We start from the raw sequence: 27,743 nt of genomic DNA, 5'->3' as shown, positions 1-27,743 counted from the left end.
ATGTGTATATATACATGTATGTGTATATACATGTGTATATATATATATGTATATATATATATGTGTATATATACATGTATATATATATATGTGTATATATATATGTGTATATATATGTATGTATGTGTATATAGAGAGAGAGAGAGAGAGAGATATGGATGGATCTGGAGCCTCAGTCTAATATCCGATACCCATGTTACGTCATATAACATACTGGATTGGATCGGTTCCATCTAACAATATTGCACCTTTTTGAGCGCATATACATCTGCATGCTAGCATACCTTGCTGCATGCTGCCAAACAGACTACTGTCAGGATGTAACTGAGATGAATTCTATATATTCTGACACAGACAAAGGGTTAATGCTGGGGGCAGAACGTAGGGTGTCTCTCCTGTCCCACGGAGAGGGGAGCCAGAGAGTGAAGTGGAGGAAGAGGAAGAGGAGCGGTATTGAGAGAATAGTGAGAGAAAGGGTGTACATTCTCTCCTGATTACACACTTATCCTCTCTGGTGTCGCCTGATCTAAATGAAGACCGCACAATGTCACAGTAGACGTGCCATTTAGCCACTGAGAACACTGTGCATGTGTGTGTGGCCAGATTCCCGTCCCATCATCTGCTGCTGTGTCAATACGCCGATGACCTCACAGCCATTACAGACGCACACACGTATTTGACCCTCTCACCGGGCCGCGCTGGAAAAGTGCTTACCGGGATTCTCTTGTGTCTGTAACCTCCTGAACCTCAGAGGCCTGGAGACCTGGAACTGATTTTCATCAGGATAAAAAAAATAGAAAAAACTCACAGCAGCTAGAATTTCAAGATTGAGATGTTTTAAAAAATTGTCAGGGAAAAGTGATTGTGGTTTTCACCCTGACCTTCTGAATGTGTTTCTGGAACGCTTCTTTGGAGGTGAATCTGGTTTGTCTGGAGGAAGCCGTGCCAAACACAGGTCACATCAGATCGGCCGAGGTTACACAACAGCCCAGTTTGGCCTTCTGGATTCGGTCGTACCACAGGAATCAACAGTGGTGAACATTTGCCAGAGTTAGCCAATAAAAGCCCTTTTATCTGCACTCCAGTACCATTCGATCCAACTTGGCCCAGTATTACGTACTGCACAACATACACAGCCATCTCCACTCACTTCAGCTGGCCCAGAGCAACATGGTCTGGCCACACCACTACTGTAGATAAACCAAGCCAAGCCGAAGCAGAGGCCAACCTGCTCGCCATTAGTCTGTCATATACATGAGAGCTTGAACTGAAGCTCTCAGCTAGGGCCAGGTGATGTGGAGAAAGTCAAATATCCCTCTATTTCTGGACCAAATACCACGATACTGATACTGTGACAATATTGTTGGTTAACTATTGGTGCTTTTACAAAATATTTACACAATGAAATTTTTGATAACTAATCACAATTAATGTGAATACAATGATTTAGTGGGTGAAGTCAAATAATAGAACAGCTACAGCAGTCTGGTGAGTTCTGGAAATTACATCACTTTATTATAATGCAGCCTAACCAGGAAAAGACAACATGAATGCCATATTACAATAGTACAATGTCCAAAATCTAAGACGATATATAGTCTCATGTCATGCTTCAAGGGAACCTCAATGATATTCGAGGCTTAAATAAAGGTTTGAATGAATATCACGATATTGATACATTGCCCGGCCCTGTACTCTGGATCGTGCATAATCTATTGCCTGACCTTTAGCCCAGTCCAATTCACCCCAGTCTCTAAACTAAGCCACCCCCCATCCTAAAGGTCCATGGCCCTGCTCAGCGGAGGGCTCCCAGTCATGGCCCCCCTCTCCCCGTGCATCTTTAACCCTAGTTTGGCGTAGCCACCCCTTAGACCCCCTCCATTCTGGAGTGTGTGGGGGGGAGCAAGGCAGGGCCAGGCCAGGCCGGCCGCGCTGCTTAGGCCACTGTTGGATCAATAAACGCAGCGATCAAAGTCGCAATTAACCCACCGCGCTAACACAAACAGCCAGGGCCCAGCAGAAACAAACAAAGCCTTCATGTCACCTAAAGCGTTTATTTTTGCAGATTTCCACCTCGGCCAGGGAGACCTCCAACGCTTGTCAGCTTCTGTAAGCAGTGTTAGAGTGGAGGAATGCGGGGCCACAGGGATGGCTGGCTGCCTGGCCGAGCCGCCGTGCCAGGCCACGAGCTTATTGGTCGTGGTGGCGTGTGGGTGAGACCCGGGCCTATCTGTTGTCAGGAGGCATCACGCTTGGATGCCTCTCTCATAGACATTAGGGAGGAGAGCTGCTTTCTGAGGTCGCAGGGGAATTAAAAAAACGGAATTTGTGTACACCCCTGCACCGCAACACACATGTGCACAGCATCATCTTCAGATACACGCATTAATCACGTTCATTTACAGGAAGACTATTTACACCATTACAAATGTGTTTTTGGACGGAGCTGAAAATGCAGGAGGATGTGCAGAAGGAGAGGGGGGGGGGGGCAGAAGGTTAACAGTGGGTGGGTTATCCAGAGAGACTTTGTAGTCGGGGGGTTTTGCTCTGTGGACCTTCTGTTCATCTGACCGGCCACTTAGGAAACACAGTGTCCCGTCTGGTGCAGGCACAGGAAGATTACATTTGGAGAGGTATCAGGTTTTTAAAAACAAAGGGATGTGTTTTCCGTTTGCTGCAGATCTCTCCTCTGAGATTTTTTTTCTGCTCCGGAGTTGCAAATATTTTCACCCGGGACGCTGGAAGGGTGTTTCTAATTTCCTCTCCTCTCTATCTCTGGGTGATTTCCTGTGTGTAAAAAGAGTGCGCAGCAGAGAAAACGAGGGGAAAAATGTGTCGAGCGCGCAAGTTTACGCGTGTTTGTGCTTCACGTGTTGTGGGGTCGCTCCGCGGAGAGGTGATCTCGGCCCACGGGGTTTGTGCTGTGCTGAGTTCTGCACAGAGTTGGGGCCCCGCCGTTCCTCTTCCCTGTGGTGAAGTGAAAACAATGAGCCTCAACAGCGGATCTGAACACAGCACCACCGCATAAATGTCAGATGCGTCCCTCACTGCCTGGGTCCAAGATAGATGACTGTGACTGAGATCGTATTCAATGCTGTCAGGAGTTTGTAGCAACACAGCTGTCCTGCTGAAAATATGTTTCAATGAGAGCAGGCACCAAGTATTATGTCTTTGTCGTATAATACAGGAAAAAAGTAGGCCCAGGTTTGTTAAGTTCACGGGCTCAGTGAGGACAGATAAGGAAAAATACAAAACTCTTCTGTAGTTTGATAAACAGCACTTTACACAGGACAGAGGTGGCTCAGATAGCACAAGCCCACTCTCATTGTGACAAGAGAGCACCATTTATACATGTTCTCCACTGTTTTAAGCAGTGATGGTAGAGGGCTGCAGAAATGAGTCCTAAAAACCAGAAATGAGTCAGCATTTTTGCACTTTTCAACATAAAATACATCAGTAAATACCCCTCTGGGGAATTTTGAAACTTTTACGTGTCTTACAAAAGGCGGTTGCTGCTAAGCGGTGTACTTTGTTTATAGCCTAATGTTAGCTTTTTACTTCTACTACTTCTGCATTCAAGCTTCGAAAATCATAAAAATGGTGTTTGTTTGTGAAGATTATCTTGATAAACAAAATGTGTAGATATCATAAAGTCTTGTTTTTAAAGCTTATTTTCTCCCATTGGATTTGTGTTGAGGGAACCAGTGTGATTCCTGGTTGGCACAGAAATAGGTCATCCCTGCAGCACTCTGTAGTCCTTTGTTGTTATAGCGACAATCCCAGATCTCTCTTTCAGCCGAGACAGGACTTTCTACCTTTACTGCAGAGTCACTCCACGTCTGAAACATTTAACTGTACTTCTAAGAATGTCAATTTGAGAATCATGCACTCACAGCTGAAATTGCTCCTCAGTGTAGACGGGCTGTCCTCCGTCCAACTCACTGTTCTGTCATTTACTGGCAAGGCCCGGCCGATCCTAAGAGCCTCCTGCGGTTATATAGGCCATTTCCACATGGCCCCAGCCCTTTAAAGACTAAGAGTGTTTGGCCCTCAGTTTCCTCTCTATTAGAACCTGCTCTGCTGGAACCAGATAAACCGTCTTCACAAAGACTCGAGGGAGAAATGCTACACAAGGCAGATCATACACTCCCAGTACTGCTCAGAAGAGGAGGAAGTGAGGGGACGCTTTTTGCGGGGTATTAAGACTGAAAGATTTGAAACAGGGTCCACATATGTGGCTGGATTCTGAACGCTATCTGACGGAGCGGGGAAGTGATCAGGAATAAAACTGAGCAGGACTTGAATGAAACAATCCCATATTTAGCACTCTGTGATGTGACGCCAGGCGGAGATGAGAAGGAAGAAATAGACAAAGAAGAAAAAAGTCTTCAGGCGTCTTCACGTTTAATCAAAGTACTTTCCAAATGGATATGTTTCAGGTTTTTCAATGTTTCTGGCTCTTTCGTTCGTCTGTCTCTTTTCTAGTAGTATTTATTTACTCCCGACAGCATGTGCTGGCTTCCTGATCCAGAATCCAGATTGAATTAGAGCCTGTGTGATTGTAGATCAAAGTGTAAGAAGATCCTTGTTCATTTAGAGGCCTGAGAGGAAAGGATCAAGGCCTAAGTCTCAGGATAAGCAACGGTCACCTACTAAATAACCACGCTGTCACTCAAAAACCACTGGCTCGCTCATTCTTCGGAACCATGAGGCTTTTTACTGAGTTTGTCAGTGTGCGTACTAAGAGCTCGATGACTATATTATTTCCAGCTAGTCCCGGTCCCCCCATGGCCGTGTACTGCCAGCTCTCTCTCTCATCTCTAAATGAGCAAGCCAGACAACACAGACATTTTCTCTAAATACCAGGGAAGTACTGATGAAAGGCAGCGATGAGGAAAATGCATCTTCAAAACTACAATCGGCACGCACGATCTTTGCTCTGTCTCTGATTCAATGAGGAAGTATGCAGCAGCCAGCTTGTTGCCCTAAACCGTAGAATGTATGTAAGAAGTAGACATTGGTTTGTGGACTACGGTTTTGAAGCCTCTGGACACAAGTACAACCAACGCTGAATAAAACATTATTAGGTGACCAAAAATGTTACAAAAATGTTACTTTCATAAAGCGAAAACGCACTTCAAAGGGTTAAAGTTCTAAGACCAAAACACGACAACTCTCAGACCGGACAACGCTGTGGTAGCCACCTGTCAATCACACGGTAACCCCGCTCTAAAGCATACTCTGCTTTATGGTCTGTTTGACTCTAAATGGACCATCATTTACTAAATGAACATCATGCTGTATTGAAGAAGACTTGAAACTAGAGATTGAGACCATAAACTCATGTTTACAATGTTTACTGAGGTAATAAATCAAGAGAGAAGTAGAGTCATTTTCTCATAGACTTCTATACAACCAGAGGAGTCGCCCCCTGATGGACATTAGAGAGAATGCAGCTTTAAGACACTTTTCAGACCGAGAAGTTGGGGTCTGAAGTAAACCAGCTCAGCAGCAAGCAGTAGTACAGAGAGGGATATAACTGTATAACTTGAGCAGTGTTGTGGTAACTGAGTTCATTGCTGTTGCAGGTGCCATCCTTCAGAGGAAGTGGTGAGCATCTCTGCAAGGATATTAAAAACGGGGGGGGGGGGGCTTGCCTAAGCAGCGCTTGTTTGAAGAAAAAGAGGACAGGAGATGTTAATTCAGGTTTGTTTTTTTTGTTTTTTTTTTACTTGTTTTAACTCTACTTAACTTTTTCATTCTGAATCCAAAATGGGCTTTTTCATTTTTTTTTTCTTTAAACGATTGATAACTGCTCTTGCAAGGGGTGTGTTAAAGTTTACATGTGAAAGAATGCAAGTGCACATATGATGTATGCGTGCGTGCTTTAGTAAGTGTGTCATTTGAGCATGTTTTCACAGTTAAAGCTTGGCACGTGCAGCCTCATAAGGAGTCGATTGGCTTCAATCTTCCTTTTTTTTAACGGAGATTTCCTGGGCAAAATTGAAAAGCGTTTCGGCTGTTTTTGAAGTATATTAATAGAGTGTGCTGCGAGTGATACACCCTGGCCTCAATACACATACACACTCACAGTGTCCCTCAGTGTTTTTTCCTGAATTAATCCGTCATTAGAGGCAGTGGGTAACTGAACCAGTCCCACCGCTGACACTTAACTCCATTTGTTATGTTTAAAGATTTAGTTTCACTTTGACAGGACATGTCGTCATTGGACGAAAGGAATGAAGAATTATGACTCTTTGACTCCTCTTTTTCCCCACTGAACCATCTGCAGTGACATATATACCATATGAGCACACCTGCCATTCTTGATCTTCTAACAGTAGGCTTCAATTTGACTCCAAATCCTTCCGATAATCCCGAGTCCCCCATAATGTGGTCCAGCTCCAGATGCCCCTCTCATAATCCCAAATGAAAGTCGAACCCTCGTGATTGTTAAAACATGAGTCACACATACACACTCGCAAAAGTTCCGCGCGGCCCCGTGCTGCGTTTCTTGTTTGTTGTACCTGAGTCGTTTCCAGAGGCCGTCTCTCTGTCACATTGTGCCGCAGTCTTATTCCACATTACCCCGAACCCCTCAGGGGGTAAAGTTGTGTAACAGATATTCCAAACTGCAATTATGCCTCTGGCTTTCAGATATTATTCGTGCCCCGTTTCTATTTTTAAAAAATCATTTCTGAATTTTCCTCTTGCTGAACTTGGAAAAGCTGCCTTTCCACAGGTCTACCCAAACAGAAAAGAAATACATTCTCACCATCTTATTATGGATACAAATGTAATTTAGTTTTGCTGAGCCCCTGTGAGTGGCTTGTAAATACAGTGACATGCTGCAAACGTTGCCCTCTGCTTCCCGAGCGTGTGACGGAAAGAAGTTTTAGGACGACCTGGTGTACCTGTCAGTTTCCTGTCCTGTCATTCAGGATATTGAGCATGCTTTCTCACACACACACAGACACACAAACCTGGCATGCCCATCAGCTCACAGTAGGGGGACATTGTCACACAGGCTAACTGCTTCCAGTGCTGTGTTTATTGGCCTGTTACAGAGCTGTTAAACTCAATTGTGTGGAATACCAAACACGACCCTGCACAACCTCAACTCAACTTTTACCCCCGAAGTTGTGACATGAAATATACACTCCCACTTTGACCTGTTAGTACAGAGAACTTCTTTTTTTTTTGGCTGTGTATGCAACCATTCGCAAACACTGGATTCCCCCTCTGCTCCCACCACCTCTCTCCTCTTACCCTTCCTCGAGTGTTTCCTTTCCTTTCCTTGCTCCGGTCACAGCATCTCTAACGCAGACTTTCCACCACGAATCAATGCGCGGTCATGGTGAGAGACCTGGACACCGACAGCCAGGACCTCAGCAGGCATGGATGGGTTTAGGGGGTGGAGGGTGGTTTTGGCAGCGGTCGAAGCAGTGATGCATATGGGACATTCTGACCTCACACTATTTCTCTCTTTTGGATCTGTCGGCGCTGCATGGCGGTGCCAGCGCTCCCCTTCCTTGCCCTTTGTTACCCCTGTCGCCTTTGTTTGGGTACTGCGTGTCTGTCTGTGTGTGTGTGTGTGTGTGTGCGTGTGAGTCACAGCTCAAGACACGAGGCCACAGAGGCCTGCAAGGTTAAACCAGGGTGACCTGCTGTTAGCGGTAGTCCAGAGAAACAGGGTGGGGTACAGACATGCTCAGAGGATTCTGAGTTCACGTTCCTTGAAGGGTGACACAACCGCAGAACCAGGGATTGGCATTTACATTTTTTTTTGTCAATATGTTTGACTGGTGTTTTGAGTACGTTCCAGCATAACTTGTTCGGCACGAAGGCTTTAAATGACCAGTGGTTTGCTGTGACTGGGAGACCAGAGGGTTTCCATGGCGAAGGCATCATTTCATTGAACTTGAATTCATTGGGGTGGAAGTCATTTTGAAACATCCCTGTTTTCTCATGCAGTGTTCAAGGATGACCAGCTTTTTATTGCCCTCACATGATGAAAAATATGATATGACTCTATGGGGGTACAAGGAAACAAGGATGAGGTGTGTAGTCTCTCTCTTTACCTCGTCCAAGGAGGTTCTCAGTTTGGTCTGTATGTCTCTCAATATATCTAATCTGACCCGCTGGATGGCTTGTTTCACAGAACCGTCTAACAGGCCGTCATTAGAAACTGAAGGCAGGCACTGTCAAAAAGTACATGGCAGGTGATTGGATGAACCATCTGTCAATCAAACTCAATTCAAATGCTCTTCTTTCATTGAAGAAATAATCTCCAGTTCTGATAGAACTGATGCTATTTCAGCTACGCTAACCTCTTTGAGAGCCACCATTGTTGTTTAGAACTATCAGGTGTCGCGCCACGTTCTTGTGCCATCGTGAGAATCTAGCTGCTGTGCAAGGTAACAATATACCATCCCCTCGCTAGTCACCCATTGGTTTGTGGACTGCCGTTTTGAAGCCTTGATTTTGGCGTTTTGACAGTCGACATCTTAGATTACGGCCATCACCACCTTTGCTTTTTTGGTAACCAATAAACAGAATTGACCATATTTGGACAGTGGAGGAAAAATGTAGAGACGCCGTATATGGCTCTGGTTGAGTAGCGACCTGTCGATCACAAGGTAGCCCCGCCCTAAAGCATACTCTGCTTTATGGTCTATGTGACTCTAAATGGACCATCATTTACTAAATGAACATCATGCTGTATTGAAGAAGACTTGAAACTAGAGATTGAGACCATAAACTCATATTTACAATGTTTACTGAGGTAACAAATCAAGAGAGAAGTAGAGTAATTTTCTCATAGACTTCTATACAACCAGAGGAGTCGCCCCCTGCTGGACATTAGAGAGAATGCAGCTTTAAGGCATGAAGCATTGGCTTCACTCTTCAGAACCGGCAGTTACTGCCTTGTATTTAGCTCCAAAAGCAGATTAAACATTCCTTAACGTTTTCTTTGATACAAATAACAAATGTCAACCTTTGTGCAGCCTTGGCACAGGCAGGCTCTCCATCCATCCATCCATTTTCCTCCACTTATCTGGGGTCGGGTCGCGGTGGCAACAGGCCAAGCAGGCTGACCCAGACTTCCCTCTCACCGGCAACATGTTCCAGCTCATTCTGGGGGATCCCGAGATGTTCCCAGGCTAGCTGGGAGATGTAATCCCTCCAGCGTGTTCTGGGTCTTCCCCGGGGTCTCTTCTCAGTTGGACGTGCCTGGAAAACCTCCAGTGGGAGGCGTCCAGGAGGCTGGGCGGTATGACCAAAAATCCATATCACGGTATTTTTTAAGACTCTACCGGTTTCACGGTATATCACGGTATTTTTTTCCGCCTTAATGCAGTGGCGGGCCGTGGCGGGCTCTCTCTCATTATATTTTCATTTGACTACAACTTCAGCCAGGAAGCATATTGCCTCCTGGAGTAGGTATGGATTACAATAAGAAGTTTGTCCATGGACTCTGTGGCCCCACAGACTTTAGCACGATTTAGTCCAGACCCTGGCAAGATGTGTGACTAACATTACAGCCCATGTGTTCGGTGTAGCATTATTTCCCTTGTCTCTCTGTGCCGTCATCCTTCTTCTAGCAACTGGGCGATTTGAAATCAAATATTCAACATCGGCCCCGGCCTCTGGTCCTCTTGTTCACTGTTGTTCTTATCTGCTCTGGTGACCTCAGCTCCCTCACTCAGGAGAAATACAAACGTTTCTTTACTCCCCGCCCTTAGCCAATGTGAATTACAACATGTTTGTTTCTGTGTTTTCTTGTGGCTTTTATTAGCTGTCACCAAAGGAGGGGGGGGGATTAGTTTTGTATCAGTGTTTTCATAGCACTGACAGGACCTTTTTCCCCATGACACAGTGAGGCCCTTTGAAGCATCTTGAGCCTTTCTGCCTTTGTGTAAACAGCGGTGGCCGTGCCCAGTGAGCGCTGTTCAACTTTTCCCTCTGTTGTCATCTGTGAGATGTTATCTGATCATTGTTAGTATTTCACCGTGTGATGTGGGGAGTCTGCAGCTACCACACACTTGACATCATCTTTGGTTTTTTGGGTTGCCATGGGGAACAACAGCAAAGCATTATAAAGACCATAAAGGGGTATTTCATTTGTATGTTTTACTGTACACACTCAGCTATGGTGGTAGCTTATGCAGCAGGTGCCCATCTTTATCTGTTAAGTGCAAGAAGGATATACAGTACATCCTCCTGTGGCACAACCTACTCTCATAACCAAACCTCTTTCTTTTGCCGAGTTCTGACCTTAAATATTAACTCACCCTTTCCGAATATCCATCCATCCATTTTCCTCAGCTTATCCGGGGTCGGGTCGCGGTGGCAACAGGCCAAGCAGGCCGACCCAGACCTCCCTCTCACCGGCAACATGTTCCAGCTCATTCTGGGGGATCCCGAGGCGTTCCCAGGCCAGCTGGGAGATGTAATCCCTCCAGCGTGTTCTGGGTCTTCCCCGGGGTCTCTTCCGAGTTGGACGTGCCTGGAAAACCTCCAGTGGGAGGCATCCTAATTAGATGCCCGAACCACCTCAGCTGACTCTTTTCGACGCGAAGGAGTAGCGGCTCGACTCCAAGCTCCCTCCTGATGACCGAGCTCCTTACCCTATCTCTAAGGCTGAGCCCGGCCACCCTACGCAGGAAGCTCATTTCGGCCGCTTGTAGCCGCAACCTTGTCCTTTCGGTCACGACCCAGAGTTCGTGACCATAGGTGAGGGTAGGAACATAGACCGAGTGGTAAATTGAGAGCTTTGCCTTCCGGCTCAGCTCCCTCTTCACCAAGACGGTCCGGTGCAGCGCCTGCTTTACTGCTACAGCAGCACCGATCCGTCTGTCGATCTCCCGCTCCATCTTACCCTCACTCGTGAACAAGACCCCGAGATACTTGAACTCCTTCGCTTGAGGTAGGCACTCCGTCCCCACCTGGAGGGAGCAACCACCGGTTTCCGGCAGAGCACCATGGCCTCAGATTTGGAGGTGCTAACTCTCATCCCCGCCGCTTCACACTTGGCTGCAAACCGCCCCAGTGAATGCTGGAGGTCACGATCCGAGGAGGCTAACAGGACCACATCATCTGCAAACAGCAGAGAGGCGTTCCCGAGACCCCCGAACCTGACGTTCTCCACCCCCAGGCTGCGCCTAGATATCCTGTCCGTGAAAGTCACGAACAGGACCGGAGACAAAGGGCAGCCCTGGCGGAGGCCAACACCCACTGGGAACGTGTCTGACTTATTGCCTTTCCGAATAGTTATGAACAAACTCTGCTTCATATCTAATTTTGCCAAGATTGTCCAACAATTGCTAATAAAAAAAGGTTAATATAAAACCAAATGTCTGGTGGAATGAAGAGCCTTACATCTGTCTCTTCTGGAACACAGACGGACCCGTCTCCTTCAGGCTGTTACCAGGGTCAACTTTCATCTGGGAGCATTTATGTTACAGTTTAATATTTCCCCATGGTTATGTTTAAAGGTTTGATATATGGTGACAGATTTAGTCAACCATCAGACACAGAATGTGAACTAAAATAATGTCGGCCCCTGTAGTAGCTCATTTACAGTTGGTCTGTGTGGTCGTGTAGCTGTGCTCTGAAATGAGCCATTTGAAACAGCAAACGTTTAAGTATTAGATTACTTTCTACATGTTATGGTTGAACTTAGTGTGATTATTTATCTGTGACAGTAATAGGGTTAATCTTACTCGTGTACACAGGGATATACATCTGCGTGCATACTTTTGAACTACATTTGATATTTTGGTTCTGCTCAATGAATCAAACCATCAATTTAAAATGTATCAATGCCTTATTTATGTCAGCTATTAAATAAAAATACCAAACATTTGCTAGTTACGGCTTCTTTAACGTAAAAATGTTCTTGTTTTTCTTAGTTTCATGTCCATGTTAATTGATGACTTGGTGTTTTTAGATGGTTGTTGAGTAATATTAAGACATCTCACTGGGTACTGGTTACTTGTAATAATATTTGTTATTGTTTCTGGCATAGTTAATGATAATAATATAACTAAATAGAATCGAATGATAAGATCAAATGATATTTGGTATTACAGTATAGGTTTATGAGGATCTACAATAAATACATCACTGCCATTTATTGAGTGTCAGCCTGAGCAGAAGAAGAAGAGCATGTGTAATAATGTGAGTGAGCCAGGATGTCCAGCAGGAGAGCATTAGCCTCAGGCAGTGAGCTCAAGGTGCAGACTGGAGTCACGGTGTTAAACCCGGCGCTTTCCGTGTGTCGGCCCGCTTTACAGCTTAACCCCGCTAAGATCTGCAGCAGACCAGGCAGTGTCGATGGATTTTCTCCCTGCGTGCCGACTCTTAAAAAATGAAATTAAAAAAAAGGCCAAAGCCAGTCAGTGTGCAGAAGTGTTCCGATTTCAAACCCTTTCTTTGAAGAGTAATCAAAGAGGAAGCAGCGTGAGATGAATGTGTAACCACATCCCTCCCTCTTTCTTTCCATCTCTTTTTCTATCTCAGTCTTCTATTATTTTTTCTCAGTTTCTGTTGTTCTCTCCCTCCCAGAACTGGCGTCCATATTCAGGCCTGTCAGAGGCGTTCCAACATCAGTGTGTGTGGTATTAGCAGAAGCTTGCATATTTTTCTGTAGATGCAGATTTGAGTGGAGGATGTATGTGAGTCTGTGCATTTGTGTGTGTATTGTACGCAGACCATATTGCAGTGTAACGGCGCATTAAACGGAGCTGCTCTCTGACTAACACACACACACATGCTGCTATCTGACCCCTGGACCCTGCACTCCTCTCTGTTCTATTAACTGAACTGGTCCGTTAAATCAGTGCAGCCCCGGCGGAATGGAAAGAGACACTGCTACTGGTTACTGACCTAGTGGCTTGTACATTATTTTCTCTTTTTTCTGTTCTTTGGTGAACAGAGAGGTATGCGTGACACAATGCAGCTGGAATGGGTCTCCAACCCTTTTAAAAATACTTCAAATATGATTCAAGTTCAAGATTTGACTGTAAAAAAAAAAAAAGTCCCTGAAGTTAAAAGGAGTTCTGTTTCCTGAATATGGAATTTCAAATTGTTTTTAAAAAAGGCATTCCAGGTCTCACGCGCTACCTTTGTTAGTATTTTGAAGGCAAATCCTACTAAAGCAGGATAGTAATACTAATATATAGCAGAGTTAATATCATACAGTGGGCATCATGCAAACAGCATGCATCACTAAATGTGGGATCGACTCTTTCCATTTTTTCAAATCAAGGAAAGGTTTATTAAGCATGTTCAGTCTTTTCCAGCAACACCCAGAGTTGTGCGCACACACTCTCTTTGGTTCTTTCCATTGCAATCCTCATCCTCTGATGTCGCCACAAAGCAGCGCCCTCTGAGCACTTGCTCAACGTGATAAAGGGAGGCCGAGGAAGATCAACTAACATGACTTCATGTGTCCTCTCCTTTCTCTCTCACCTCTCCAGTTAGAGCTGCAGTCGTGCTGCGTGTTCCTGCCCAACGACAGCCTCCCCTCCCCGAGCACCATCACTTGCGGCGACATACCCGGCACCGTCCGCAGCTGGTACCACAACCAGGCCTCCATGCCCGGGACTCTGGTAGTGTGCCTGCCGCATATCAGCGTCCTCAGCACCGGGCATAAGTACATGGAGCCGCTGCAGGAGCTCCCCTTCGTGGTCTCCAAGCCCATCCTGGAGGAAGGTACTGTATCTGATGACTTCTCAGCTTTAATTAGAGCAGTTCAAATGCTGGGAGGAGATCACACAAGACCAGATGAGGACTACGCCAAATGACTCGGGGTCAAAAAACAAGATTGATTTGAAAGCTTGAATGAGAAAACAAAAATGTCTCTCTTTGGAAAACAATGACAGTGATAGGTTCATTATAAATGGGAGTTTTGGAAAATACATTTTAATGGGTGGGAAAAATCTACTTATGCTTTTATTAATAATTGAAATGAATGCTTTCATAATAGCAAAAGGCTACATAATGTGAATTCATCATCATTATGGCCTTTTCAACACTGAGCCAACCTTTGACCCACCACTACTCATTTACCATGACAAAAGACAAACAAACTTAAGCACGGCGACTTTGAGAGATAGATCTTGCACATGTGGCGCGCACACCTGGGTAGAGTTGACATAAGCAACACTCAGTGTTTTCTCTTAGGAAGAAGAAAAAAAGGGGGGGGGGGCACCCTCCTCCTCCTCCTCTCTTTTTTTTTTTTTTTTCTCTCAAACTCTTCAATGACATCAGCATTGGGCAAACCGATTTTACAAAAACGGAGAGAAAAAAAACCCCAGTGACATCAGCAGCCTTGTCAATGTTGCCGTAAAAACTAACAACCCGTTTGCTTTTAGTAATTCATTCCTAGCCTTTGAAAAGCCCTTCATCTCTCACTTTCAAAGCCCACGGTGCATGGGAGATGTGCTCTTCACTGCCCGTGCTCAGCGTTCTACCAGGCAAGTGAACAAGCTCGAGCTCTCCCGGTGTGGCACCCTGTCTCAGACCCACAGGTTCAGAATAGACACTCATTCTACAATGTGTTTTCATGTGATCGTCTTCCTGCCTATTGGGTGTAGAGGGTTTGATACTCCTCAGTGCATCTTTAATGATGAGCTCTCTCATCCCATGTGCAGTCATTAGCTTTGATTTTAAAGGTGAATGAATGGAATTATGTAGATGTCATAGTGGTTTTGATGAGTATTGCTGACTTATCCTTCTGCTGTTTTAATCAATTGCACTTTTCCAAATCTAGTCTGCATTTTCTTGCATCTCTCTTTGGCCTTGGTTACACTTGTCTCTTCAATGCGACTTTAGTCATCCGATCGTGCCACGACGCATTAACTGTCATTCTGCACACTCCGAGATCTGCTCTTTCCTCGCGTTGGGGTTCGATCGGCCAGGCCACCTGACCGAGGTGGGCTGGCTCCCATTGAGTTGGGATCTCAGCGAGGTGTGGACAGGTCTCCATCCTCTCCCCCCCCCACCCCACCCTGCCCCACACACGGGAGTAGAGTAGAGGGAAGAGAGGAGGCCTCCTGAGACCTGTGGTTTGTTCCAATACCCATACTACTATTTAGTTTGCCAGAAAGAGATGTATGTCCCAATACATAGTGTGTCAAACTGCATCCAGTCAGCATGCTTTTCTGGCTGTTCTGACCCACAATCCTCTGGATATAGCAGCAAGAGGGTCAAAGTTCAAGATGCAATTCTGTAATGAAAGGAGTATGTCCCAAATGAATGCATACTGCATGCAACAGTAAAAAGACAAAGCATGCGATTTGGAACACGTTTCCACTTTGTGAGTCAGATACTGCTGATGACAAACCAACGTTTCATATAAATGCTTTTAAATAACAAAACAAAAGCGGGCTTTTATTGTGAAGAATTTACAGGAAAGGATACAAGTTTATCCACCACTTTACAGCCACTTCTTTGACCACGATCACTATCCGATTAGGCAGGTCGCAAAGAAGAATCAAAAGTGCACATACATATTCGGACATGACTGACTTCTGATCTGGTTCAGCCGCTGAAAAGAAAAGTGTAATGAAGCCTTCCTCTCTATACCACAATGACTTGGCCTGCCCTCTTTGCGTTCCCCTCACATGACCTCTCTCTCTCCCCTTCCTCCCCTCTCCTCTCTCCATGTCTGCCAACGTCTCTGTGTTGCAAATTTGAATCCTCTTTCTCCTACCGCTTCATCCCTTGCCCCCACACCTGTTATTTGTCCCTCTTCTTACCGCTCCCTCACCTCTCCCACCAGGTGACGCCTTCCCGTGGTCGGTCAGCCTGAGTCAGTTTAGCGTGTACACGTTGCTGGGACAGCAGCAGAGCCTGAGCCTGCTGGAGCCCATGGGCTGTACCTCCACGCTGGCCGTCACATCCCACAAGCTGCAGAGCTGCTCTGAGGGGGGACACTCCTTCGTGGTCTGCCTCCACGTCGATCTGCAGCCCGTCCACGTCAAGTGCTCCAACCCTCAGGTCAGTGAGGCGGCGCCGGATCTCACCGAGTAGTTGTCAGATTTTGCATGTATATTTATACAAATCATCCCTGTGGTAAACTCTCCTGAAATACGAACACACACAAACCCTGGCAGGACGGTCCTGCCCCTGCATGATTCTCTCTCATATAGATTGACTCCAAAAAACAAACTGCCTCATCTTCTTACATGGCATCAATTTCATGAGAATGGAAGCATAAACAAGAGAGTGTTGCCTTGTTTGCTTTGGTCCCATATTTTGAGGTCTGAGCAAAGGAGAGCGTGGGGGTTGCGAGACTCCTCATTGTTTTACTGTGCACTATGATATTTCAGCGAGAGCCTGATGGATATGGATGGATTAGAAATGGTTTGTCTCCCCGGTTAGGTCTCCGTGTTGTTTTTCATTGCGCCGTTAACAGCGCCGTAATCACATATACATGTGCATTATTACACATGTTTTGTTTTTCCGCAATTGAATTAGCTGTATTGAATTAGGTTCCTCTGTAAACACTTAATTGGGACGATCTTTTGAGTGGTTGCGCTGTTAAATGTCTCTGACCGCCGTGATGAGCCATGGTGATATTGGGGGGAATTGGTACCAGACAAACAAATGAAAGACATTAATCCGGTGGTGATGAAAACGTTCCCAGGGATGAGGAGAGCTGGTCGGTTTTAAGGGAAAAGTTTATTTTTCTTTCTTCCTCTCCGTTCTTCCTTTCAAATGGAGTGCCTGTGTCTGGCAAAGCTGGGGGGGCTTATTGCGATTATATGATGAGTCATTATTAGTTTCTGGGTCCAATGAAAACTTCTCTTCTCATTCTCTTTTCTCCTCTCCTCTATCCTCACTTCACTCCTCTCTCCTGTCCTCACTTATCTTCTCTCCTTTTCTGTCCCCTCCTCTCCTCTAATCTCCTCTCCTCTCTCCTGTCCTCACTTATCTCCTCTCCTCTCTCCCCTTTCCCTCCTGTCCTGTCCTCTCTCCCCTTTCCCTCCCGTCCTGTCCTCTCCTCTCTCCCCTTTCCCTCCTGTCCTGTCCTGTCCTCTCCTCTCTCCCCTTTCCCTCCTGTCCTCTCCTCTCTCCCCTTTCCCTCCTGTCCTCTCCTCTCTCCCTTTTCCCTCCTGTCCTGTCCTCTCCTCTCTCCCCTTTCCCTCCTGTCCTCTCCTCTCTCCCCTTTCCCTCTCGTCCTGTCCTCTCCTCTCTCCCCTTTCCCTCCCGTCCTGTCCTCTCCTCTCCTCTCTCCCCTTTCCCTCCCCTCCTGTCCTCTCCTCTCTCCCCTTTCCCTCTCCTCCTGTCCTCTCCTCTCTCCCCTTTCCCTCCCGTCCTGTCCTCTCCTCTCTCCCCTTTCCCTCCTGTCCTCTCCTCTTATCTGACTTTACATTTTTGACTTGAGGGGGTTCATAATCTCATATTGTGTACCATTTGAAGTCATGCAGCAGCTCTTTAAGAACTATTGCCAGAGCGGCCCCACCCACTCCAGAACAACAAAAGAGACCCCACACTTGTTACTCCTCTTTCTAATTAGCATCTCCATGAGTGGGAGCGTTTACTATAGGTTGTCAGAGCGCTGGATAGTTGCTGCACGATAAGTACCACCATGACGGTGAGATGAGAACACTGAAATTGGTGTAGTGTGGGTGGTAGAGTTACATCTAGCATTTTGAAACATGAATATGTTAAAGTCAACTAATAAAACCAAAGAGCTTGGCCTCTAAACTTCCCCTGGCATCTACACTTCATTTTTGTGACATTAAATCAGATTTTCCATAACATGCAGTGGATTACTTCATGGCACAAACAAAGATATTTTTAGAACCTGGGGTGAAACAATCGAGACTTGGGGTGTTTTTTCTTTATTTTACATTTGTACAGGCAGCCACAGGTGTCATGGTTTTAATGTTTAAGATCTTTGTCATCTGTGTGTCTATGAAAGTGACTGTACACATGAATAGGCCCGTTTCTGAATGGATTTCTCAGACGATATTAAGGGTCTGAGAAAGACAGCAGCAAAGACAGTGGGAAGTAAGGTAAGTGTCTTTGAAAGGGTTGAGGAAAACATCGAGAGTATAAAGGGATAAGCATTATTAGAAGAGAGCGAGAAAAAAATGAACCAGGCACACACACACATAATGTATGCATAGAAATGAAGAGCGAACACAAGAGAATCGGCGTGTTTCCAACATCGCTTCTCTTTTCATGCACTAGGTTTGTTTTATTTGGCTTCTATAACATAACAAAGAAAACATCCACAATACACATTTAGGTGTTTATTTTACTACGTTGTCTATTTGTGTCTGTAGATTTCTCCTAAATTCACCAAAAGTTACCATTAGATAATGCCTCATTTGCATATTTAAACACATATTTCAGAAAACTTGTAATACAAAAAATGATTAATGTAAGTTATCAAATGGGGAACTTTCATGGTGATATCTAGTGGTTAATTTTTTACCATATTCACTTATAGTGTCTTGTATATCATTTTTAATACATGTCTTTTTTAATTTTTAAAAGAGTAATCCAAAACCCCCCTCTGTAAAAACCTTTGACTCTAATATGTCAAGAATATGAAATAAACAATTTGAACCTGGTTTTATCCAAAGTTCAGATTTCTTCTCTGGAAATGTATGAAAATATGCCCATATTTGATCAGATAATGCCTCAATTGCATATTCAAACATAAAATTTCCCAAAACTTAATATAATTGTCAGTAATCAACTGGGGAAGTTTCACCCGTCGTGTCTCCCATTAATGTTAATGTGAGCTTGCAGGGCTGTGCTCGCTGTGTATAGTGCGTGTCGGCTCCAATCTGAGTCAGTGTGTCTGTGTGAATGATTCATGTGGCTGTCAGAAGGATGGGGCTAGTAGCTGCACTTATACCTTATCAGGACCACCTTGAAATCAGCACACACACCACCATCACCACCAGCGTTTGCTTTGACCTTAGACACCGCACAGCATTTCAGTGAACACACACACAAACACACACACACACACACACACACACATACACACACACGTCCGTACACATATACCCTCTCAGCTACCACGCATACTCAACGACATTTCCCTTACTGTGAAGTCTCTATAAACTCAGCGCTCAGATAAAGGAACACGGAACACTTACTGTCCGCATGCCGTCCCGTCTTTCATCTGTGTTGCTTTTATGAATGACTGCTGAAGCCTCTGTTCAGCCTCCAGTTTGCACCACTGCAGATGAACAGACCTCCCGGTCCGCAGGTGACGGGTCTTTGGAGAAACCCAGCCCTCCAAATGTTCTGCGCACTTCCCCGACTCTTGAAATGTGGAGTGTGTATCGGGAGCTCATGTTAGTAAGTGTGTGTGTGTGTGTGTGTGTGTGTGTGTGTGTGTGAGAGTGTGGGGCCGAGCCTGACAGCAGTAGCTGAGATAAACCCACTGACCCTACTTTGCACAAATCTGGGATATCATGAGCAGGAAGTAGGTGTAGGACGGAGCAAATGGCAGAGGCAAGATAAGATATGAAGGATAGAGTGTGGTGAGAATAGACAAAATATGAGCGGGTGCATGAAAGGAATTAGTTGACGGATAAAATGAACTAAAAATCTCAAGGTGAAAGCAGACTGAGCCCCAGACTTGGCTACAAACAGAGATCATGTCATGACCCTTCATCTCAGCCCCACTGTGCTCACTCCTTCCCCTCTCTCATCTCTCGGCATTCTTCGCTTCCTCCACATCTGCTGCTGAGTGCAGTAGGCCTTGTTGTGCTTGGTAGGACTTCCAGAAACCCCAGACTCTCCGGGACGAGAGCGTGGAGCAGCACCTCTCCTGACGGCGGTGCAGTCGGTGCCGGGTATGGCAGGCAGCTGTTGGCCTCTCTGCACCCTGGACAGTCGCCGGATCGGCGTAAGCGGCTCTTCCTGGACATGTTTGAAAATGGCCCAGCTGCAATGTATTGTGCTGCTTTTCATTTTGATTTATGCTTATTTATGAAGGGCCTCCCTGCAATGTGCGCGCTAACATGCGTGCGCAGGCCGAAATGTGTTTGGAGTAGAGAGAGAGAGCTATTTTCTGTGTGCGATCATGTGTCCGTGCACCTTTTTTACTTTTGAGGACTCAGTTGGCCGCAGAAGCGAAGCGTTCAAAATCCAGAAATTAGCTCACTGTGAAAGAGCGTCGCTTTTCTTCTCCCCCCCCACCCCCTCTCTCCTCTCTAAAGAACACAGAGTGAACGCATGAATAACCGAAAGCATCACATTCCCCTGCCTTCCCCTCATGTTTTCCACTCTTGTTTTTGGCTTTGTTGTTGTTTAAAGCCCAGGCCCTCTATTCATGTGAACACATGATAAATAGTTGAGAACACTTGACGCCGAGCCTTCGGTTTTTCCTAACCGTGGTGAGTTTTTTCAGGGGTGGGTGGGGGGGGGGGGGGGGGGATTGATGACACAACTCAACTTTCCTCTATGGGTGTTTCTTTGGGAGTTTTTGTTATGGATAACAAATTTTCACTGTGGAGTACGTGCGTGAGCACGCTCTTGCCTCGCAAATGATCACCCGTCGATTAAAGACACAAAGACAGGTTTTCATGTGATTGTGAAATGAGGATGGACGACATGCACAAAGTCTAAAAGACAGTGAAAGAAATGGGAATGGATATAGTGGTCCGTTTTTTGGCTAATATTTCCCCCTTCGCTCTCAACTTTAACTAGGTTTAGTGTCACATAACTACAAAGCTGCCAAGCCAAATCATGGTAATGTCCTCAGAAGTAAGAAGTACATGAGAACTCCCCAGTGCAGCTGCTTGAGTCAGACCTTGGCAAAGACACATTTGAATCTGGTTTCAAATATTAAGGCTTCTTGTGGTGAGTTAGGTCTATCTTTTAAGGCACTCAGTTGGCGCAGCAGACTTCATGTATTGAAGTGTTTTCAGCTGTTGGTCAACATCTGTGTGTGTGTAGGGAGAAAGAGCTTGAAAGAAATGGATCGATCGACCCCGCGCTTTAGTTTTTTCCATACATTGGATCACGTCTCATCCCAACCACTGTGAAGTACGAAATCTAGCATTGCAACTTAAAGTCCTCTGCTTCTGTCTCTCTCCAGGTTCAGCTGTTGTACGAGCTCCTGCTCAGCTGGAGTTCCACGTGGGCTCGTCTCCAGAGGCACCGCATTCTGCGTCAGACCTCCAGCATCCCAGAACCCCCTGCTGGTGCCGCCCCGTCGTCCCCAGTGCGCAGCAGTGCCGGCACCGCGCTGCCGGACACCAGCACCTGCAGCCCGTCTGCAGATTTTGGCTCCCCCACCGAGGTTTGTTCACTTTGGTCGGTTAAGTGTTTTTATGAGTGATTCGTGGATCTGCACATCTAGGTTGCGTTTTTTCCTCACATGGACGAGCCTCTTCTTCTTCTTAGAAATAAAGCTCAGACTTTTACTTCATTAATATTTAAATATTTACTTATCTTACTGCTGCTCCCTCGACCATATTTCACACTACAACACAGTATCGGCCAGTTTTGTACTTCTATCATCATTCATTCTATGTTTTTCCTTTAAATCAGGGTTTCTGGGTAATCCGTCCGTCCGTCCTGTCCATTCTCTTCAACGGCATATCTCATGGACACCTTGAGTGAATTTCTTCAGATTTTGCACAAATGTCCATTTCATTCATTCATGCAAGTGGACATTTGTGCAACATTTGGGTCACTGTGATCTGTTGGCCATAACTCATGAATTCATATGCTTACTATGACAATTTCACACAAACGTCCAACAGGGTAAAATGAGGAAGTGATGGTATTTGGGACAGACATGGATGTGAGCTGCACCGTGTCTGGTTGGGGCGGTGACTTATTGTTTTGAGAAGTTGACTCAGCACTAACGCATGCAATGTGTCTGAAAAGAAATCTGTTTTGTTTGGGAAGGATTTTCAAAGCTGGAAAAATCTCATCAGTGCTTGTGTTTGGGACAGAACAGATACTCCAGATAGGCTGTGAGCTCTGTTTGATTCATGTAAGCTGGGGGCTTGCTTGAGTATAAACCTAGCCTCTTAATTTAGGGAAAACAATCACCTGTATTTACATTTTTCGCTCAGATAAAATATCAAACCCGGAGCGTGAAGGATGAAGCGTAGCAGTGCGTGCAGGCATGAGCAAAGCCCATGGAGAGCTTCAGAGCTTCTCGGGGGCAACGGCAAATGTTGAGTGTTTTCCTTTTTGTCCCTAGGTGATGCTTATCCTTGGCTTTGACAGTGTGGCAGCAGTTTTTTTTCTACTTTTTCTCCTGTCTATTACAGTAGCAGCAGCAGTGTCTAGCTGGGGGTCCAGGGCCTTGGGGGCCTCAGCCCCCGGGGCCTTGCGTAATATCGATGTGTACATTCGTGTGGAGTAGTAAAAATGACGGTGTTGATGAGTGTTTGTGTTGTTAAGCACTGGCACCTAGCCCAGGGATTTAATGCTGTGTGACCACCAGGGGCCTCGCATTGCTGACAGGCCCCTGGTGGTCACAGCATACCGCCCTGGGAGCCAATAAAGTGTCTGCGTGAGAACACACACACGGGGGGGAAACCAAAGTGTTTCAAACGTCGACGTGCATCTGTGTCTGCGTTTGTTTCCGCGTGTGTTCTTGCATCACAAGTGGCAGCGGTTCGGTTCGGCGGGGGGGGGTGATGGTATAGCGCGTCTATAACAAGGCCACCGAGGACCCCCCGACAGCCCACTTGTCACTGTTTACCTAAGTACAAACACTGGTAGAAGTGTTTAGTCCTCTGGGAGGCTGGGTGATTGAGCAAGAATGTAGGAGCTGTTTTGATAAGTCTCAGCAGTAGTGGCTGCCCCCCCCCCCCCCCAGCTATTGAGTCCACACAATATTCTGTGACACTTTATATATGATACACCGTAGTCCACTGGGTGCTTTATCCTGCCTCTCTCGTTCTATCTTCATCACTAAACCCTCCTAGCTTTTCTCCATCCTCCCACCTGTCCCTAAACCATCCTTCTCTTTCCACTCGTCCCCCATAATCTGCCCCCTTCCCTCCGTCTTTCCTCGACACCTCCCAGCCTGCTGTTGTCTTCCAATGTTTGGGTCACTCTGATGAGCAAAGACAAACTCTGCAAAGAAAATAAACCCCGGGATCCTCGGCCCGTTTATGCCGCAGGGGCCCAGGAATTAAACTGTATACTTTACAGCTTGGCTTGTGGAGGTGTGGGAAAAGAGCTCTCTCTTAGAATGTGTGTGTTTGGGGGCCCGATCTGGCAGTTCAGGAACGTCGGGCGGAGCCCAAGGCCTCACCTTCATCAGAGGAGGAGGAGAGAATTTCCTGTCACTCATGAAAACATGAACTTTGGCTTTTTGGAAGTTATTAGTGATGTTTTCCTTTTACAGTTGACTTTTCTTTGTCATTGACACTGAAATCCATGTGATCTTAAAAATGCACTTTTACAGTTGTAGGAGCTCTTTAAGAAAGCACACTGAAAAAAATAAATGACATTTACTTGAAAAAAGCTAGGTAACAATTTGCACTCAGGAATTCCTGAGTAGGAATTCCTAAGTTAAGTTTACTTACTAGTAAGAACTGTTTTTTATCCAAAATTTTCAAGTAACTTTTACTTGCAAATGTCTTCCTTAGACATAAAATGTACTTAGTAATCTTTCCTCAGGCTACCTTTGCATCTAATTACAAAACCCCAGTAAAACTCAATTAGGTGTTTCATGTATATTTAACTAGCTTTTCTTTACTTTTTCAATTGAGAAATATTAAGTAATATTTACACAATATATATTTTATCTACTACTACTCTACACAACTGTTCAAATATGAATGTTGTATTTTTTTTTAAACTGGGCTACTGTTAACATAAGGCTTCTACAAAACATCTTTTAAACTACAGCAGCTTTACTTGTTAACTGGTGAAAGAGGTCACTGCTGACAGACATAAATACCAACACATAATCTGGTTGGCATCGCCAGACAAAACATTTCTAAATCAGTGCTGCCAATAAGAAATTTAAGAACACAAACGTTTAGTCATTTAACAAACACTTTTAATTTGAAACGATGGGTATTGCTTGATAACACTTAGATACACATAGATGAAGCCCATGAGCAGAAGGCTAGCCTTTGCCACACTTTGACAGTCATCAAGAACCTCTTTTCCTCTGACGACGAACACGATTGTCAGGAGTGAAGCCTTTCTGTGTTGCATTTCCATGGATGACAAGGATCTTCATGACATGTTGAGCATAGTCCTCTTCAATGACTTCTTTGAAATTCAAATTTACTAATGTTCACTTTTACATCTTCGAGTCTGATGTGTTCTCAAAAAATGACGATAGTGGGGGAAACAAACAAAAATATTGAATGTGTTCAAATGCGTCATTATGTATCCATTCTCAGTGTATATGAGCCCAACATAATTTTATATAATATTAGATATCTAAACTTTACCAGGCTGGGTGATTCCAGCATGGGTCTTGGTTCCTGCAACTCCGCCCTTTGTCCCAAGTATCTCCAGAAAGTTGGTAGTGCAATTGTCCAATTTCGACAAAAAGTTTCGCTCCAGATGAACTGTGGTTATTCTTCTGAACTCCTCATTGATCTGAAACAAAAGACAAAAAACAACATGATCAAGATGAGGTACCTTGCTAAAACAATTAATGCAGTAGTCCTCCCAGTATAATGTACTATTGACAGCAACACAAACTATGACTTCAAATGTATGTCAAGTTAATTAAACTATAACAGTACTAAGTTGATTTTACCTTGCGTCAACTGTTGATGTCAACTTGCTGAGAGTGAACGTCCTTTAATATTCTGAAATATATAGAGAAATTGTTAAAACATGAACACAACATTAAATCTGAATTTGGCTTAAATCTTCATATTGATAGCATGTTTTATCCCCACACAGAAAAACAGCACATAAACAAGCCAACATAACGTTAATACTGAGATACACAGCAGGCCTGGTCATGTTGATATGCGACACTAACTCAACACAGTACTGGTACCTTGTTTCATGCCCAAAGCCTTAATCATCAAGGACACCACATTGGATAGAGACATAAGAGACCAGTTTAAAACTAGTGACAGAAATATAAGTCACTGTAAAAATATGTCAGAATATGATAGTGACAAAATAATGTTAAGTGTATTAGACTCGCTCTAAAGTCACTAATTCCACCACGTATGGGATATTTTTTAGCACATGACCAGTGTGCTTGCTGCTGCTTAGCTATGATTCCATGTCTTGTCACATTTTCCTCATTCGACCTCGGCTGCACTTGAGGATGTCCGAGAGAAAGTGTCTCGCAGCACAGCAAAGCACCTGTGTGGCAGAAGTGGGCTTCACAAAACCGAAGTAATTCCCCCTCCCCCTCGTCGACAGAGCGCAGCTGGTCGAGCACCGTGTCCCCAGGCCAACAACTTTTCAAGGGAGAACCCTGTAAAATCGTGACCAAAACCACCAAAAACATGTCCACAAAATGTAGCGCCGTGAGCCATGTCTGTAATGCTGTCCCAAGTTAGCTAGCATGATAGCCTAACTAGCTAGCACGCTAAACTGACCAGTTCGCTACTCTTCAGTGTTCACAACTCAAACACAGACTTGACCGAAGGCTCAATAGCAACGTAGAGCATTAATTAAACATATCATCTACCCCAATGGCTCCCGTCCATGAAGTTCCTCTCCTCAGGTGAAACGCTGCCGTCCTTGTTCAGGTTCTGCTGTTCCGTCGTCTCGTTGAAGTAAGGAGCGCGAAATCTCCTCTGACGTCACCCCCTGAGTACGCGCTATAGGTTGCCAGGTTTTACTCGTATTACCCAAGTACATTTTACTTTGTTGTGTCAGGTAGTGCATTCAACACAGTAGTTTAGTAGATATTACTTAGTGTGAATGATTAAAATGTACTTATAAAAATGAGGATACATAATTACAAACAAACACCAAGTAACACATTAAATAAAAGGTGATATTTTAAAGTAAAAGCACTGGAATAATAATTTCTTGTAAAATTTACAAAAATAATCGAGGTAATAATTACAGGGCTAAAAAGTCTTTTTTTTCAGTGCAGTCTTTTTTTTAAATTCCAGGTATTCATTAAATTCTCTTTAAATTCTTAGTTTGTTTTTCTACAAAAGTAGGCAGATTTTCTTTCTCTCATTTGAAGCCGTTCACAATTAACAATATACTTCCATTTAAAGCACAAAGATCGTTTTGAAAATGTTTGCGTGAGTTTCAAAATGACAGCAGCGGTTCTGGCTGGCGAGCAGCAGCAGCCGGGTGTCCGATGCTCCAGTGTAACCACGCTACAGTACACAGTGGTCTGAGCTTCCCACAGCGCCAGCGGCTGGCTCCTGTTTCCACACATGACATTACAGAATCTAATCCTACCGACCGGCCAGAACTGTAAACTAAACAATCCAAACCACACACACACACACACACACACACACACACACACACACACAGGCCTGTGTTTTGACTCCAGCTCGACAATAATCAGTCCCCAAATGGCAGTTGACACTAGAATATCTCTCATTGAGACTGACTGAACACCATTACTACTTGGCTCATATTACACTCTGCCAGTCACTGTTATTACACACACTCACACACGCACGCACACCTTGGCTGTTTGGTTCCATGGAAACACATAATGACACTGCTTGACACTTGACTGGAGTAAATGCTAGCTCTGGGGGAATTACGTGATTACGTTTTTTGTGGTATTTTTGCCCATGTGGACAGTATTTCATTTCATCGTTTTGAGTTTTATGGAGCTTAAAGTCATGTTATATAGTGTACTGTATATTTGATCTACTATAGGACTGTATATCCCATGCCTGCAGAGCTTTCGGTGTCCTCCAGTCTTGCCAAGTTCCTGCCTGTGTTTCTGGTGCATTCCTGTGTTTATTTTTCTTTCATCTGATAGATTTAAAATCTTTAATTCTAAAATAGATAATGCTTCCCACGGAGCACATGCTTCTCATCCGTTTCTGGCGGTCCCCACACACAGTTTCGTTGAATCTATTTTTGAATCAGTATAATCCTTCATTTATTTATATCATTGTCATGCGTTGTTATTGAGCTCTGCTGTCAGCCACCCCTCAACTGCACGATGAAATTAGATTTGCAATTTAGCATCCCCCCCCCCTCACCTCCCCGAAATGCTCAGCAGGGACATAGTTTCCTCATCTGGACCCTCTTTAAGACGCTGTAATCAGCCCAGCAGCTGTGGGGTTTCTAATTGAGATGGTTGATAATCTCCCCGCCAACCACAGCCAGCCTCGACAACCATGACACAATCTGTCATTACCACGCCGCGATGGGGGGAAAGGCCTGTGGAAAGAGTGAAGCCCCACCATGCCAGAGCTGCAGATTGCCATATTGTTTGTTTGCAGGCTTTTCACTCTCCGAGTCAGTCGCACAGATAGATGTTTGGAAAACAGATGAAACCAGGAAGAGCGCAGGAGAAATACAAAACTGTCCCCCAGTGCTGTCATCCTCGGTGCCCTGCCATACCCTGCAGTAATGAGACGAGAGCTCACAGAAGTCAACCTCCTCCGCCGCATACTGCTTGCCTCCCCCCCACCCCCTTCACTTCCCATTCTCTCACAAGCTGCAAGACGTGTGTGTCCTGGCGCACTTGAGTGAAAGCAGGCCACGTGGGTGCTGGTGGCTTAGTTTTGGGGTTAACACCAGTGACAGCTCCACACAATGCCCCCGCGCCCCCCCCCCCCCCCCCCCCCCCCCCCCCCCCCCCC

The 27,743-nt window shown here is 45.1% G+C and overlaps 1 protein-coding gene and 1 long non-coding RNA gene across 2 annotated transcripts in view; one reads left to right on the top strand and one right to left on the bottom strand.

The window, feature by feature from the left end:
- The window catches only part of vps13b (vacuolar protein sorting 13 homolog B), a gene marked incomplete at its 5' end in the record, with an annotated part of 268,784 nt that overhangs the window by 120,210 nt on the left and 120,831 nt on the right, over positions 1-27,743 (top strand). Inside the window, 3 exon segments of the mRNA XM_031868606.1 lie at positions 13,472-13,719; positions 15,791-16,008; positions 21,086-21,289. Of these exon segments, the coding sequence (XP_031724466.1) occupies positions 13,472-13,719; positions 15,791-16,008; positions 21,086-21,289 (670 nt within the window).
- Positions 24,375-25,714, bottom strand: LOC116395044 (uncharacterized). Its single transcript, XR_004213499.1, has 3 exons — positions 25,637-25,714; positions 24,740-24,791; positions 24,375-24,576 (listed from the first exon to the last, which is right to left on the bottom strand). It is a non-coding gene; the product is annotated as an uncharacterized LOC116395044 (long non-coding RNA).

Source organism: Anarrhichthys ocellatus, unplaced genomic scaffold (genome assembly GCF_004355925.1).
Source record: "Anarrhichthys ocellatus isolate YVR2014 unplaced genomic scaffold, GSC_Weel_1.0 scaffold43, whole genome shotgun sequence".
Classification (NCBI taxonomy): domain Eukaryota; kingdom Metazoa; phylum Chordata; class Actinopteri; order Perciformes; family Anarhichadidae; genus Anarrhichthys; species Anarrhichthys ocellatus.
This window is presented reverse-complemented; position numbering and strand designations above follow the sequence as displayed.